Source organism: Pelobates fuscus, chromosome 11 (assembly GCF_036172605.1).
Source record: "Pelobates fuscus isolate aPelFus1 chromosome 11, aPelFus1.pri, whole genome shotgun sequence".
NCBI lineage: Eukaryota > Metazoa > Chordata > Amphibia > Anura > Pelobatidae > Pelobates > Pelobates fuscus.
The window spans coordinates 112,367,013-112,382,481 of NC_086327.1; the positions used below are offsets into that span (position 1 = coordinate 112,367,013).

General features: G+C 41.5%; 1 protein-coding gene across 10 annotated transcripts in view; it reads left to right on the forward strand.

Moving 5' to 3' along the window:
- The window catches only part of RERE (arginine-glutamic acid dipeptide repeats), a 282,428-nt gene that overhangs the window by 250,029 nt on the left and 16,930 nt on the right, over positions 1–15,469 (forward strand). For 7 of the 10 annotated variants that reach the window (XM_063436525.1, XM_063436530.1, XM_063436528.1 and 4 more), the window contains 7 exons: positions 5,286–5,448; positions 5,981–6,175; positions 9,506–9,598; positions 10,748–10,947; positions 11,223–11,384; positions 11,813–11,926; positions 13,012–14,375. In XM_063436525.1, coding sequence (XP_063292595.1) covers positions 5,286–5,448; positions 5,981–6,175; positions 9,506–9,598; positions 10,748–10,947; positions 11,223–11,384; positions 11,813–11,926; positions 13,012–14,375 — 2,291 coding nt within the window. The remainder of the gene's footprint in view (positions 1–5,285; positions 5,449–5,980; positions 6,176–9,505; positions 9,599–10,747; positions 10,948–11,222; positions 11,385–11,812; positions 11,927–13,011; positions 14,376–15,469) is intronic. The other 3 variants (XM_063436532.1, XM_063436533.1, XM_063436529.1) reach the window with 2 other exon arrangements.

Below are 15,469 nucleotides of genomic sequence, written 5' to 3' on the forward strand. Positions count from 1 at the left end.
TAGAGGGTTTGGACCACCTGCTACCTCTGCAAATATTTTCTTATACCCTACGAGGGGGGCACAAGGTGCAAACATGAATGTAGAATATACCTGCAGCATTGTTTTTGCCTGAATTACATTCCCCAATCCTCAATTATTGTAATAGTCCTTGGTTGCCAGGAGAATGCATAAGCAGAGGCTTACACACTATAAAATGGAGAAACAAGCCACCCGCGCTTTTGTTGTCGGGCAGCAGCCATACCTCCTCCTGGTTCATCCACGGCTGGCTGCAACTTTAATAGCAATCATCCCTTCAGGCTTTGTTATTTTCCAGACATGACGGCTGAGCTGATAGAATTGTTTTTCACACAACCTTGTAGCAGATGTTGTGCCCTGGCGCTGCTGTAAGAAATGTCGCACATTATTCACCGCTCCCTCCCAATCATCTCTAACCAGCTTCATAGCCGAACAATGTCTGCTCATATTTATAGTATGCGGAAATCCAACAAAATGGATAGGAAACGTCCGAGTTTAGCTCGCCTTGAAAAGGAGACTCTCGACTATGTATTTATATTATTGAATGGTGATTTGTTGAATAGATGCAGAACTAGAAGCATTTTCTTATTATTTTGTCTATAAGATGGTGCAATGCTAGATTTTCTTTCTTGTAAATCCAGTGCTTACTTACCGAAAATTCTTAGTGAATTCCAGACCCCGGTTTTGCAGCCTGCTGCTATGTTAATAAATATGTTGTATTCTACATATTGTACACCAAATAATATATATCCACCTACCTGGAATCATCCTAAATTTACTTATAATATGCCCTTTCTGTAATCGTAAAGCGCTGTGAGATATAAATGCCTTATGCTTACGTTCATTCTCGAATACAGTGGCCGTATCCCTGTCATTGTGTAGTTATTAGCGTGATATGCAGTAAACATTCTGTATAATGACACATTCTCATAGCACCCAATCTACTGAGTGAAAACAGGGCGATTCATTTCCAAAACATGTTAACATCCTATTCAGATTTAAATTCCCAAACGATATTACTATTATATTAAAGCTTTTAACCCAAGCTTGGTGCATCTAATCTAGTACTGCACCTGACAATCGTGTACCATTAGTTTGCTCAAGTCATGCTAAGCAGTAAATTGTGTGTGTTATAGAAAAAAAAAAAACTTTACTTTTAGTTAATAAAATGTCGACGTTTCAGCTCCCATCACAGAGCAATATACAGATATAGTAAAAACCAAAGAAAAGAAAATGTTACTTGCGCTTTCTCCTTAATCCCTATGCATATTTAGACAAATGGAGGTCATTTAGTTGCTCCAATGGCCATTGGAGGGATGCCCGCCTGCCAACGTCAAGGCAGACCCCCCCTAAGCGGGTCCTAACACTGACCCTTCAGCCTGCTTCCTTGAGCTTCTGGCAAAGGTATCTCTAATGAGACAGAAAGAAAAATACCCCTTTCTGTCTCATTAGAGATACCTTTGCCAGAAGCTCAAGGAAGCAGGCTGAAGGGTCAGTGTTAGGACCCGCTTAGGGGGGGTCTGCCTTGACGTTGGCAGGCGGGCATCCCTCCAATGGCCATTGGAGCAACTAAATGACCTCCATTTGTCTAAATATACATAGGGATTAAGGAGAAAGCGCAAGTAACATTTTCTTTTCTTTGGTTTTTACAATATACAGATATACATACACACACCCATATCATTTTATAAGAGCATTCTGAGCGGTGACATTGGACTTTTAGAATGGTAAAGCAGTGGTGATAATGTTGGTTTACGGCAACTAAATGCCTACATCTTAATATAGTGTTTTCCTGTTTATATATGGAAGGTAAATCCCTCCGCTGAGCACTCTGGGATTGAAGGGAATTGGGACCTTGAAGGGCTGAGGTTTGCTGCTGCCAGGAGGTGATTTGTGCTTAATTAACAGAGCCGCTTCAAGGTTTGCAAGCGTGACTGGCCCATATGAATATTTCAGCAGAAGACAGAGCAGCGGGAGGGAATCGGGATCGTATGTTCAGAAATCATGCAGGCTTGTACATCTATTATTGTGCTTTGAGAATCTGCCTTTACATACTCCTCTGGAATAATTCATACGGCTGCATCTTGGCAATGGTAGCACAATGCTCTGTGAAAAGTCTTGATGCCGATTAATTGCTCTTCAAATGAAAAAGGAGGTTCTGATAAAGCTCCTCGGCTGCTGCCACCATCCCACCCCCACTATTAAAGAAAAAAAAAATTCATAAAAATGTAATCTTTATGAAATACTTGCATTGACTGTGTTGGTTCTAACTCAGTGAAACGATTATCATAAGACAAAGTGACAAAGCTTGACATAAAGGAAGAGCTACTACTGTCAAATCCTCAGTCCTCAGGCAGAGCAAATATAGCAGTCTCTACTTTCTCAGTGTATCTCTTGACTGGGTTGGAATTCCAACTGTCAAAATGAGCATTTCATAAAGAGTCTACCTTTATAAAATACACATGTTTCATCGGGGGAGGGGTGACAGTGCCACTTTAAGCACCATAACCACTGCAGCTTATTGCAGTGACTTCAGTACTGCTAGCTTTCAGGGGGAATCAATGCAATGTTGTTAAATATGCCCATAGAATTTCCAGCTCAGTGCTCACCTGCTTCTCTGTGTCACAGATTGTCCTGTGGAACTTTTAACATTAGTGGCGTACACAAATAACAGCGTTTTGAACTGATCTAGAAATTTATTAAATGTGTTGGAAGGTTAATTTTTGCAACTTATTTTTGAATTGTGTATTTAGAGGGAAAACCTCCCCTGCTTGTGATTACAAGGCTATACTTTAAAAGAGGATTCGCATTTAGGAAGATGTGATTTCCCCTTCTGATCTAGCCCAGAAAAGCCCTTATCTCTTGGCTTGGTGACTTTCCCTAGTCCTTGTTCAGTTTTCCTCTGATAAGCCAGGGAATGAAGGCGGATAGGTTTGCAGATCGCCTAGTGCTTGTCATTCCTGACTTGACAGTTGTTTGAGTAATTAGGAGAGGGAGTGCAGGTAAAAGGGAAATTTAACTCCGAATGTGCTGAATGACCCATTGTATATTTTCATTTTCTTGCTAGCTGTGTTCCCTTTTATGTTATGCAAATGAAGAGGTGTCTTTTTACTGCGCATAGTGATATGTAAAGCCACACTCCAGCTAATACCACCAACTTTCTTAGTGATGTTTTCAAATGGAATAATCCTAAAAACCATAAAAACACCTTGATTATCACATATTAAAAGTTGCTAATCCTGCAACATCCCTGGCTGTTGCTGGAATTTAATCCCATTAACTGGAGTTAATAGTTAAACATCTGTAGAGCCGCAGGTCCCCTGCCTCCATTTTTAGCATGGTTTGAGAATTGCACTTAGCGTGCTGCCCAGGGAAACAAATTGAGGCATCGTGATGACCTGTGAGTGGTTTGGTCACTGTGTGATTGAAGCCCGCTTGGCCTGCAATAGTCTCCATGCAGCAGTAAGGCTGCACTCAATGATTTGAAAAGGGAACTATAAGCACTACAGCCCACTGCAGTGATTATGGTTTCAGCACGCCCCCTTGTGTCTCACCCCTGCTATATGTCCAACCGTTTCTGATCTGGTGGTCGTGGCCTACTGAGATCTACTTCTCTGTTACTGATTCAGAACTGCAGCTTAAACATACATTTCTCTCTATCTGCTAATGCCTGGGTCTGTGATACTCTGATATACACACCTATTGCAAAGCGTAAAAAAAATTACGATTTAGAAAGAGGGATTCTTAGGAGATGTGACTATGTAGCTAAACTAATTCTCCCCGTAAACAGGCCTTGATGTCCCTTTGGCCTATTGATATACATAACTGGAGAGTTCCCACGTATAGCTGTGGACAGTATTGTCCAATTTATTTATTTGTGGGTGTTCATTTTTTACTAATGTTGGTCCAAACGCTGCTCTTATTTTATCCCCTGGCAGTGATGATCTGCTAATTTAGCACGCATATAGTTAATGAAACCTGAGCCCTGAAAGCTCGCTTTGCTCTCCCCTGTTTACTTTTGCTGTTGAAGCCTGGTACACACACAGGCAATATGAACTATGTGCTGTAGGTGTGATACTAGCGATAAGCACCTGCAGGTCGGTGTCAGTTGGTGCCTCCCTCGATGTCCTGCCCGAGGTAGCAGGGCTGCACATGAATGCCAGATAAATGAGTATAAACTGATCTGAGCAGGGCTGCTTGTGCTTGGCGCGTGCAAATCGCAGGCTGGACTTGGCTGCAGGTAACTTTTTTTGTTCACTATTTAGGTCGTCCACGTTCATTTCTAGGCTATATTCATGGATTATGGGTTTCAAAGTGCAGTGATTCTGTTTTTGCTGATGCTATGTTACTTTGGGATGTGTAGCTCTCCCCCCAGACTCGATATTACCCTACAGATAATCTCAGTCTTCTTTCTGATCCCAGGTACACATTGATCATGATTACATGCTATCTTGATTCAGATCTTAAATGTCCTCTCCCTTCTGTAGAAATCATTGTTCTAATCCCGTGGGGTGATAATAATCTGATTACATTCTTGTTTATCCCTAGGGTAGTCCAAATATTCATCTGTAAACCTGCTTTGTTCTATTTGCTTTAAATCCAAGGTTTAGATTTTATCGGTGGAAACATATCGATACAGGTTGACTATTGAAAGAATGTTTGAGAACTCATTTTTATAGCGAAACTTTTCCTACTGAGATGAGGTGCAGCTGATTGTGGCCTACATGAGCTGGATACGTACAATGTTTAACACTAAACGTTTTCAATGACCATTGCAGGTGCAAAGTGAAAGCTGCATTGATTAGAACTGCAAGATTATTTTGTTCCTCTCCTATTAGGCAAATTTGTTCTTTAAACTTTTTATTTGGAACTCGATAAATCAAAAGTGAAAAACTCCAAAATCTTCTATGTTTTGTTATCATGGAATAAATTAATCACTAAACACTAGCATCTTATATTTATGAATATATTTTGAATGGATTGCGCTGTTGAAATGTCTTGCTTTAATGTGTCTTAGATGGAGCTGAAGTACAAAAAAATAAAATGGGATTCTCCGCTGTTTACTTTATTTATAGTGAAAAGTAAAAGATGTTCAGAGAGCTGTACGTTGCAAAATGCATTATATTTGGATGCATTTTGGTACTGCATTATGTTCGCATTAATTCCGGGATTAGAAGTACAGTATGTTTTGTAATCGATTTTAAATATTCTATGCAAAAACCAGCTGTAGTTGGAGTGTATTTTATCATTTTTGTCTATTTTCTTTGCAGGGTGAACTCATTACTTTCTACTATTACTGGAAGAAAACGCCTGAAGCAGCCAGCTCCCGTGCTCACCGTAGACATCGTAGACAGGCAGTCTTCCGCAGGATTAAAACCCGTACCGCCACTACCCCTGTAAACACTCCCTCCCGACCTCCGTCCAGTGAATTCCGTGAGTATTTGCAAATATGCTGAGATTTTTTATCTCTTGGTAAAATGATTCATGGGGAATTTTTAAAATAAAAATATTAAACTTGGGGCGGGGCCTGACCTTCATGTCGGATGGACGTGCTTTAGAGTGCTCCTCGCCTATCCTCTAATATTGGGGGATTAAGCGATTTATTTTTGCTCTCAAAGAGTGATTAGTAGAAACTTACCTTATCTCAGACTTGGCTGGTCCACCTTAGAACGGCTGATAACTACATGATAACTGCACTAACAGAATACACAGCGCGGCCTGGTGAGTGCATCGAACGGGAGAGGCGGCCGATCTGCCACAACCTCAAACCCAGCAGAACCATTCTGGTGCCCCGTTATCCCCCCCCCTCTCCTCCCTTTGGGCCGGTGAGGGTGATCTTGGTCCCCACCTTATACCGCATGATTAAACAGACATAGTCTCATTCATTATGGCGGACGCGGCGTGCCCACTTGACACAACAATGAATGAGCTGACATCATGTCTAAACTAGACAAAATTTTCATAGATTTCTGGGGGAAGCTGAACGAGTGCCTGCACCTACCTGCTCGGCGGGGGCCACATGGCCGCTCTCCACAGAGAATACCCACGAGCACCCAGCAAGAGATAGTGGCTCCAGCCTCTGAGCGGGCCCAAGGATGGCGGAGGCGACCAGAACAGCTCAAGGCAGAAGAGGCTGAACACAGCCCATCATCCAAACCAGGTACACGGGGAACATATCTCGAGACTTCCCGAGAGGCTGAGATAACAGGGGGGACATCAAAGCCATCACTGGGACCACCTCACCACCCCAACTGGTTAACATATCTGCCTCCACATGGGCTTCTGTGCCCGAAGAATGCCATACTAAAGTGTGACAATGTTCTGCCCCTGGAGGTATAGGTTGATCAGGGTTCTGGGACTGGGACTCTCGACATTTTGTCATCCATCAATTTACCTTCAATAAGAGTCAAAGCAGAGCACTTGTTTTATTGTATGTATTGTTTTCCTCTTGCTCTATATTTTAAATTTGCCTCTCACTAGTCATACAGGCATGTATTTTCCAATAGATCATCCTAGGGACTACTGGGTGGATTATTCTGCTTTTGTTCTATGTAACAGTTCTATGTAATTGCCTTATTTAATTATACCCATTACTAGCAGAGCTGGACCATCCATCTGCCTAATTCCTTATGATACATCTTTAGCCTCCTCCTTTAAAGGCAAGAAATGGCAGCATTCATAGTTTTATTTTATTTTTTTATTCCTTCGCCCTTGCTTTGAGAACATTTATTCAGCAGTTTACATAACAAAATGAGGCATTGTTCACCTACGCACCAAATCTTGCTATATGTTCTTATGACTTGTTCAGATGTATACCTGCTCTCAGTGGATTGTAACATCTCTTATGTCCCAATAAGAATTTATATTTACAAAAAGAACTGCTAATCTTAACATGATGCAAATGTAAAACAGGCAATGGGTTTAATTTCAGTGGAAAGTCCTGTCTGCACTGCTCCAAAGTACATAAGAATGCTTTCTCCACCCCTGGGCCGTTTGAAACATGTTTGTTTTCAGATTGCTAAGTATATCAGTGGGGGAAATATCTGTAACCATGTTATTGTAGTCCCCTGGGCTGCCCACTGTATTTTAGAAAAGGACTAATAGCACTATAGAAAAGGACTATGCTGGGATCAGAATTATGTTTGATTTACTTGCCGAGGATGTGTTAAAGCACCTTACAGAGGGCTTAATTATCTTTATTTAACAGATTTTCTTCACCTCCCACACGTACAGGGTTCAGTACTGATTCCAGAGGGGAAATTTTCTTTCTCTGGAGAAGGGCAGAGACAGAAATGTTATCACGTTTCTCTCAGACATGCCCATTAACCCCCCTCCCACTCCCTCAATGCTTGTTTCATTTTTATTTGTTTTTCTTAATTTAGTGTTCTTTGAAATCATTGCAGGATTCCTGTTATAGGTGACCTAACTAAAAGGGGAAATCCACACCACCACATGTGAGATGTGTCTGTCTATCTGTACGATCACGTAGTGATTGCTCTTTCACCAGGGATTTATGAGCTGTAGCTGTTTTTAAAATACGCATTTTCCAGGTCCGTTGGCTAGCTTCAGCCATGGCTTTTCATCCCCATGGAACGTGGCAGCTTCTAAAAACAAGTCCCTGCCTCTTCATTAATCTCTCAATATGTTAAACTGCCTGCTCCCGCCTCCCCCTGATTAAAGGGAATTGGCAATTACTTCCACTGAATGATTTTTACATAAGTATTCTGATTAATAACAATTAACAGTCAGTTAAGTTTCATAGCCTGCCAGGCATTGGTAGCAGTGACTGCTGACAGCTACAGGTGGGATTAGCAGCTGCAGCTGTGCTTTTGTTACAAATCGTGTTTGCATTTTCTTTGGTTTCCTAAAGAAGGATCCAAATTTAATTGCAGTCATTGAATGGTCCATGTACGTTATGTCTGTATAGATCTGTGATTGGCTCTAAGAGTTTTGGAAGGGTATAGTGTTCCTTGATCACGTTGCAGTTTATAGCCGGTAGATTAGAAGGTCAGGATTAGGTGATGTCTCATGTCATACTGTTATTTTACCCTCTCTCTTGTTTTGGAAGTCTGTTCTCTACGTAGATATGTCTGTGAGTCCATAGCGGGAATTATTTGTGATTTAGTAAAAAGTTCTATTGTAGGAAGGAATTCACCTGTAAAAGCTATACTTATATGGTGTGCATCAGTAATGGTTGATGTTTGCATCCACAGTAGTTATAGAATGTTTCCAGAATTCTCAGCGAGCTGAGCATCATGGGAAAACGCAGCGCTCGGCAGCTTGGGTGCTCCTGTTTATCTGTCTGAATTACAATTATATCTCTGTAATGAAATTACTGAAATCAATATGCAGATATATGTAGGGCTGTTTAAAGCCAGGTAGCTTTAACGTAAATGTTAACTGTTCCATTTTATATCCATTTCAGTTAGATGTATCCTTTCTAGTCTACCTAGAACAACTGAAAGGCTATAAAAATCAAACTGAGTTCAACAATTCTTTACTTGGCATTAATTTGTTCTATATGAGATGAATGCGCAAGCAAAAAATGTAATGTCGAAAAAAAATATTGCTAACAGGAAAAAAAAAAAAAAATCTTTCACTTATCCAACTACTAAAAAACTGTGACCTCCAGCACCATGACCATGCCAGTGATTTGAAGTAGTGATGGTGCTCGGAGTTTGGGGTGAAATGCTAGACATAGATATATATTCCTTTGCTGCGGAGTTATGCTACTTCTGGCAGTGTCATTAACCACACCAAAACAAGAGTTCTGGCAACTGACACATTAAATGTCTGCCGTCACCGCGCTCAGCATGCTGGGGACAGACAACCAATGGAGGCAATCTGATTAAAGAATCACTTAGAGACTAACTCGGTAAAGACCTGATGAAGAAATATGAGGCACTTACAGGGAAGAGTAATAGACATAGGTAATTAGAACGTGAGGGCGGGTTCTAGGATGGCCACATATTTTATTTATTTTTTTAACCCTTCCAGTGCCAGAGAAACTGCACAACCATCTCCGGCAATCAAATTGTTACGATGGTGTGATGTGGTCCTACAATGTGTTACACAGAATAGCAGCCCTGCTGGTTTTTGTACAGGGGTTGTTTTCCAGTCTATAATTCTCTTCCAGTCCTTAATTCCCATGCATTCCTTTAAATAAAGCAAGATTGTTATTTTAAGTGAAACTGTGGGAGCTTGCTAAATGTTCCCTTTGCCCCTCTGTTTTCAAACTCACAAGAAAGAACTTACCTAAAAATCCGTGGCCTGCTGATCATCTGTGAGAAATTCAGCCAATGCCGCCACAGACACCACACACAGAGCTCTATTGGAGCAATATGTGAGCCAATTTAAAACTGTTTAATAAATATTCCAAATTGCATGCAAAATAATGGTCAAACCATACGAATGATGCTGTCGGAGTAGCTCTGGTGGTTGCATGATCCTGTTTGATGCTTGCCGTAATAGCTTGCTTTGTTTCTTTCAGTGGATTTAAGCTCGGCAAGTGAAGATGATTTTGACAGCGAAGATAGTGAACAAGAGCTGAAAGGTTATGCTTGTCGTCACTGCTTCACTACCAGTACGTAAACCAGTGTGAATTCATTCTGTATGCCCATTTAAGGGTTTGTACATTCAGTGAGCTGGAGAGTACAATTCATTTCTGGGGACAATTTTCAATATGTGCAAACATTTTGTTTAAGCAGTTATTCTGAAGAAATCTACCATTTCTTAAATGTGATATTTTGCTTATTTCTCAAGCAGTTTGAGAATAATTTCTGCTTGTATAGTGTGTTCTATGCGTGTTTCAGAATTATTCCCACCTCATACGCATTTCAGACTTGTTAAGTTAAAATTAGTAGTCCTGATACTAGTGAGGCCAGGCAGCTTTAGTATACCCTCCAGGAAGGATTTTTTTTTTTTTTTTTACTCACCAGAACTAAATATTCACTCCCCAATGACTAGTGAAAATGTTGGGCCCTGTTGTTGAAGGGGCACAATAGTCACCAAAACAACTTTAGCTTAATGAAGCGGTTTTGGTGAATAGATCATGCCCCCTGCAGTCTCACTGCTCAATCCTCTGCTGTTTGAGTTAAATCACTTTGTTTATGCAGCCCTAGCCACCCCTCCCTGTATGTGACTTACACAGCCTTCCTAAACACTTCTTGTAAAGAATAATTTAGAGTAATTTAGAATTTCTTATCTCCTGTTTATATAGCTTGCTAGACCCTGTATGTAATTAGAATTCAATTTACAGAGCAGGAGATAAAAGCTAAGTTACATCTGACTGAAAATGAAACCATTTTGTTATCATGCAGGCTGCCAGTCAGAGCCAGGGGAGGTGTGACTAGGGCTGCATAAACAGAAACAAAGCGATTTAGCTCCTAAATGGCAGAGAATTGAGCAGTGAATTTTCAGAGACGTGATCTGTACACCAAAACCGCTTTATTAAGCTTAAGTTGTTTTTGGTGACTAAAGTGTCTCTTTAATAATTTATTTTTCCACTTTGTAGGCAGGTTTTTAGGTTGTGTTTTTGTTCTTTTATATTATTGTTAACAAGCAGGTGAAGAAACAAAGCAAAATGGCTGTTCCTGAGTAGTTCTTGTTGAACATCTTAGTCCCAAGTTTTTTTTTTTTTTTTTTTTTTTTTTTTTACACAAGTGACACTTTGTTCCTTGCCTTAAACTTGAAAACTATTGTGTTGCTCACTTGTTGTATTCTCAACTTGCAGCTTCTAAGGACTGGCACCACGGAGGCCGAGAAAACATTCTCCTGTGCACCGATTGCAGGATTCATTTTAAGAAATACGGCGAATTACCACCCATTGAGAAACCTGTGGATCCCCCTCCGTTTATGTTCAAACCGGTAAAGGAAGAAGAGGATAGTCTCAATGGGAAGCATAGCATGAGGACTAGAAGAAGCAGAGGCTCGGTATGCATTGCAGACGGTTATATATGATGTATGGAAATGCACATGTTTACCCTCGGTTGCCAAACCCTTGAATACATTGTTCAGAAGACTAGGGGGGTTACAGACTTGTAATAAAAATAAAAAAGGGGGGGGAGCTTTTTCCCACACATAACGGTTTATCATAGAAACAGACGGGGCAACACTGTAATGTTAAAAATAAATGTTAGATTGTTCTTTATTAGTACAGCGTACCAGGAATATTTGTTTATTCCATGTGTTTTTTCCATATTGAATAGATGTCTACATTACGCAGTGGACGTAAAAAGCAGACTGCCAGCCCAGACGGCAGAGTTTCCCCTATAAACGAAGACATACGTTCCAGTGGTCGAAACTCTCCAAGTGCAGCCAGCACGTCCAGTAATGACAGCAAATCCGAGTCCTCAAAGAAGCCTTCAAAGGCAAGTAGTTGGCCAATCACACATTGTGGAGCTTGGAAGATTAACAATGTCAAAGTTGTCCCTCTTTCTGAAATAATACCAATGCCCTCTTTTCTGTCCCATTGTTGTCCCTCTTCCCTTGAAGATCATAATGTTGATGTTTTTGTATGTCACAAGTACTGACCGTATTGTATGTTTAATTGCAAACATTTTAGAAACCACACCCCCTAAAACAAGTCTTTCTTTGGCCATTTAAAACATTGTGTAGTACGCACTCAATCGCTGCTGTAAACATATTTGTCTATAAAGGATTAAGTTTTGAGAAAATTGATCAGCATGGCGATTGTTTCACTTTTCAAAATTTGCCTTGGCGATGCTCATTATACATTATTTCCATTGTGCTTTCTATGCAGCACTTCATCTGCTAACTATCTTTTCTTTTGATCTAGAAGATTAAAGAAGAAGCCTCATCTCCACTGAAGAGTGCCAAACGTCAAAGGGACAAACCAGTGTCTGATACAGAGGAGACAGACCGGTCTAGTGTGAAAAAATCCAAAACACAAGTGAGTTACGCAATACTGTCACACTGACCACAGCTTTTCCTCTAAGCTGCATAGCTATTTAAAGTGAATCTTTTATCCAGAACTTGTGTAGATAAGATCGGTTTTGGGTATTGTAGTTGATATATTTAACTTGAGAACTCTTTCTCTTTTAATAAAATGGCTACTGCAATTGAACGGAAGGACTGCAAACATGCACCAGCTATTACATGGAGCACAGCCATAATGGCAGTCCTCACTTGTATTGCAGCCATGTTGGCAGTCCTCACTTGTATTGCAGCCATGTTGGCAGTCCTCACTTGTATTGCAGCCATGTTGGCAGTCCTCACTTGTATTGCAGCCATGTTGGCAGTCCTCACTTGTATTGCAGCCATATTTGTAGTCCTCACTTGTATTGCAGCCATATTTGTAGTCCTCACTTGTATTGCAGCCATATTTGTAGTCCTCACTTGTATTGCAGCCATATTTGTAGTCCTCACTTGTATTGCAGCCATATTTGTAGTCCTCACTTGTATTGCAGCCATATTTGTAGTCCTCACTTGTATTGCAGCCATATTTGTAGTCCTCACTTGTATTGCAGCTATATTTGTAGTCCTCACTTCCAGCTGGTGGCAAAGAGATTAAATTATTTAAATATGTCCTACGAATTAGGCTAGCACAGTGGATCGTTTGACCAGTGGTGGTCAAAAATGTAGAATCTGACCCTTCCTTACCACTTTTCATTTTTTCTTTTGGGCAGATGGGAGTGGGGGATGAGCTTTTTCTGGATTCTTTGTTGTTGTTCTATAAAGAGAAAGAAAACATGTAAATTGTATTCTAAAGAGACATGATAGGCACCCAGATCACTTCATCTCGTTTTAGAGAAATTGCAATGTCTACATTGCAGGGTTAAGACTGCCTCTAGTGGCTGTCTCTTAGCCGAGGTGGGACACTATAGTTTTAGAAATTCAGTTTTGTATTCCCAACACTATAATGTTCCTTTTAACGCAACCCTAACTTGTTCTTCAGTGTTCTTTTTTTATTTGTGCGGTTGTGTGTTCTGCTAGCATTTAAAAACAAAAAAAAACAATTTTTTTCTGTTGTTTCAGGAGATCAGTCGACCAAACTCCCCATCAGAAGGAGAGGGTGAAGGAGAGGGCGAAGGAGAAGGGGAAAGCTCAGACAGTCGAAGTGTCAATGATGAGGGTAGCAGTGATCCTAAAGACATTGACCAGGATAATCGCAGTACATCTCCCAGCATTCCTAGTCCCCAGGACAATGAAAGTGACTCTGACTCCTCAGCCCAGCAGCAAGTTTTGCAGCCACAAAATAATGCACCAGTATTGGTTCCTCCCCCTGTATCTCCAGGACCTTTACCACCAGTTGTACCTCCAGTTCACAGCATTGCACCTGCTCAAATATCTCCATCTCCATCCCTTCCTCCTTCCCAGCCTCCTCAACCACCATCACTTTCACTAGTTCCAGCTCCAACTTTACACCCTCAGAGACTTCCCTCCCCTCACACAGCCATACAACCCCTCACGGGATCACAACCGGAGCCACAAACTCCTACACCTGTTCAGCTACACCCACCATCTCCACACCATGGACCAGTACCATCCATGCCTCATAATATGCCATCACAACCCATCCTACAGTATCCTGGCTCTTCTCCACCTCAGCCCTGTCCCTCTCAGGTCTCTCCATTGCCACAACCCTCACCTCACACTTTTCCTTATACCTCTCAGGGACCTCCAACATCTCAGTCATCTTTGCAAACACCCTCTCAACCCCCCCGGGAGCAGCCTTTACCTCCTGCACCACTGGCTATGCCTCATATCAAGCCACCTCCAACCACCCCTATCCCTCAGACTCCTACTCAGCCCCACAAACATCCTCCTCATTTACAAGGACCTTCTCCATTCTCCATGAATACCAACTTACCACCACCCCCTGCTCTTAAACCCCTCAGCTCACTGCCTACTCATCATCCTCCTTCTGCTCATCCTCCACCTCTGCAGCTTATGCCACAGAGCCAGCAACTTCAGGCCACTGCAGCACAACCACCTGTCCTGACTCAAAGCCAAAGCCTTCCCCAGACTCCTGGGCATCCTCAATCAGGGCTTCATCCAGTTCCTCCCCAGCCTTCTTTCCCTCAGCATCCATTTATACCTGGTGGACCACCATCCATCACTCCACCAACCTGCGTTCCTACTTCTGCTGCGCCAAACTTGTCTGCAGCTTCTCCAAATGTCCAGCCTCCTCCACCTGTCACATCTTCCACTAGTGCTTCAGGGGTTTGCATTCCTGTGGTTTCCCCCTCTCCGAATCCACCTCCACTGCCACCAATACAGATCAAAGAAGAAGCACCTGATGAAATCGAGGAACCAGAAAGTCCTCCACTTCCTCCTCGAAGTCCATCTCCAGAACCCACCGTGGTTGATGCACCAAGTCACGCCAGTCAATCTGCAAGGTATTCAGTGGTTTGGGGTTAGAAAATATCAGCTGTCTTTGCTACTATCTATATCTAAACTTGGGTCACGTTTCTACAGATTTGTATAGTGTATGTTAACCACTTGAGGGAGAAATGTTACATAAATTAAGATTTGTTTCTGAAATTCTACCCTACACAGTTCTGAAGTTGTTTAAGTGTACGCTAGATTAATTTGTAAGGGAAAAAAGGAAAGTTGGGCTATATCCTTAATTTTATGTATTGCTTGATTACATCCAATGTTTAACACCTTTACACACTACAGTGGGGAGTGGTATTAAAGGAGCAATCCCGATACTTACTAACCCATTTTGTAATTCATTATGTAGAGAACACATTTTAAAAATATACAGAAACAACCAGTCCAAAATAATTTTCAAAAAGATACTCGGAAAGTTGCTGCATTTTGTGGAAAACATAATGTGATTATCCACTTTGTGCTGTGTCCGCCAGGAAGTATCAATCAGGAGCCTCTCGTTCTGCTCCTTGGAGTCTGACCTGTTTAACCCAGCATTGCAGTCATTAAAGTGAAGATGGAGCAGTAACTGTTTAGCTTAACTCTCTTTCCGAAGATTAAAAATATGATGGTCATAAGCTTACACACAGATATCTTGTCTATGTGTCTGTCTTGTAGGCCGTCTCAAACTGTGTGTTTGCAGTTTTATAGATGAGATTTTCATACTCTCCAGTGCACAACCTCATCATAGAGCAGGCGTTTTCTGTTATTTGTAGTTCAAGAATTATTGTTCTGCTTATGAAAGCTGTTAGCTTAACTACAACTCCCATAAGCCTGTGTGGTGCTACTGTACCCCTGTTACCGAGTACTGTTGGTTATTGAGGGAGGAACATAAAACTGACAGTACACTGTACTGTTAGAACAGTTACCATCAAAAAGGACTAGGGATGCACCGAAATTTTGGCTGAAAATGGGCCCATCCCATTTTGGCACAGAGACTTTCAGAGTGGGAGGGGTTTCTGCCTCGTCACATGACTCGAGTGCGCCAGATCCAGAGCTGCCTTGGCGCGAGCCAGCCAGTTGAAGGCTGTGCAGAGAGTCTAGGTAAGGAGGATCCAGT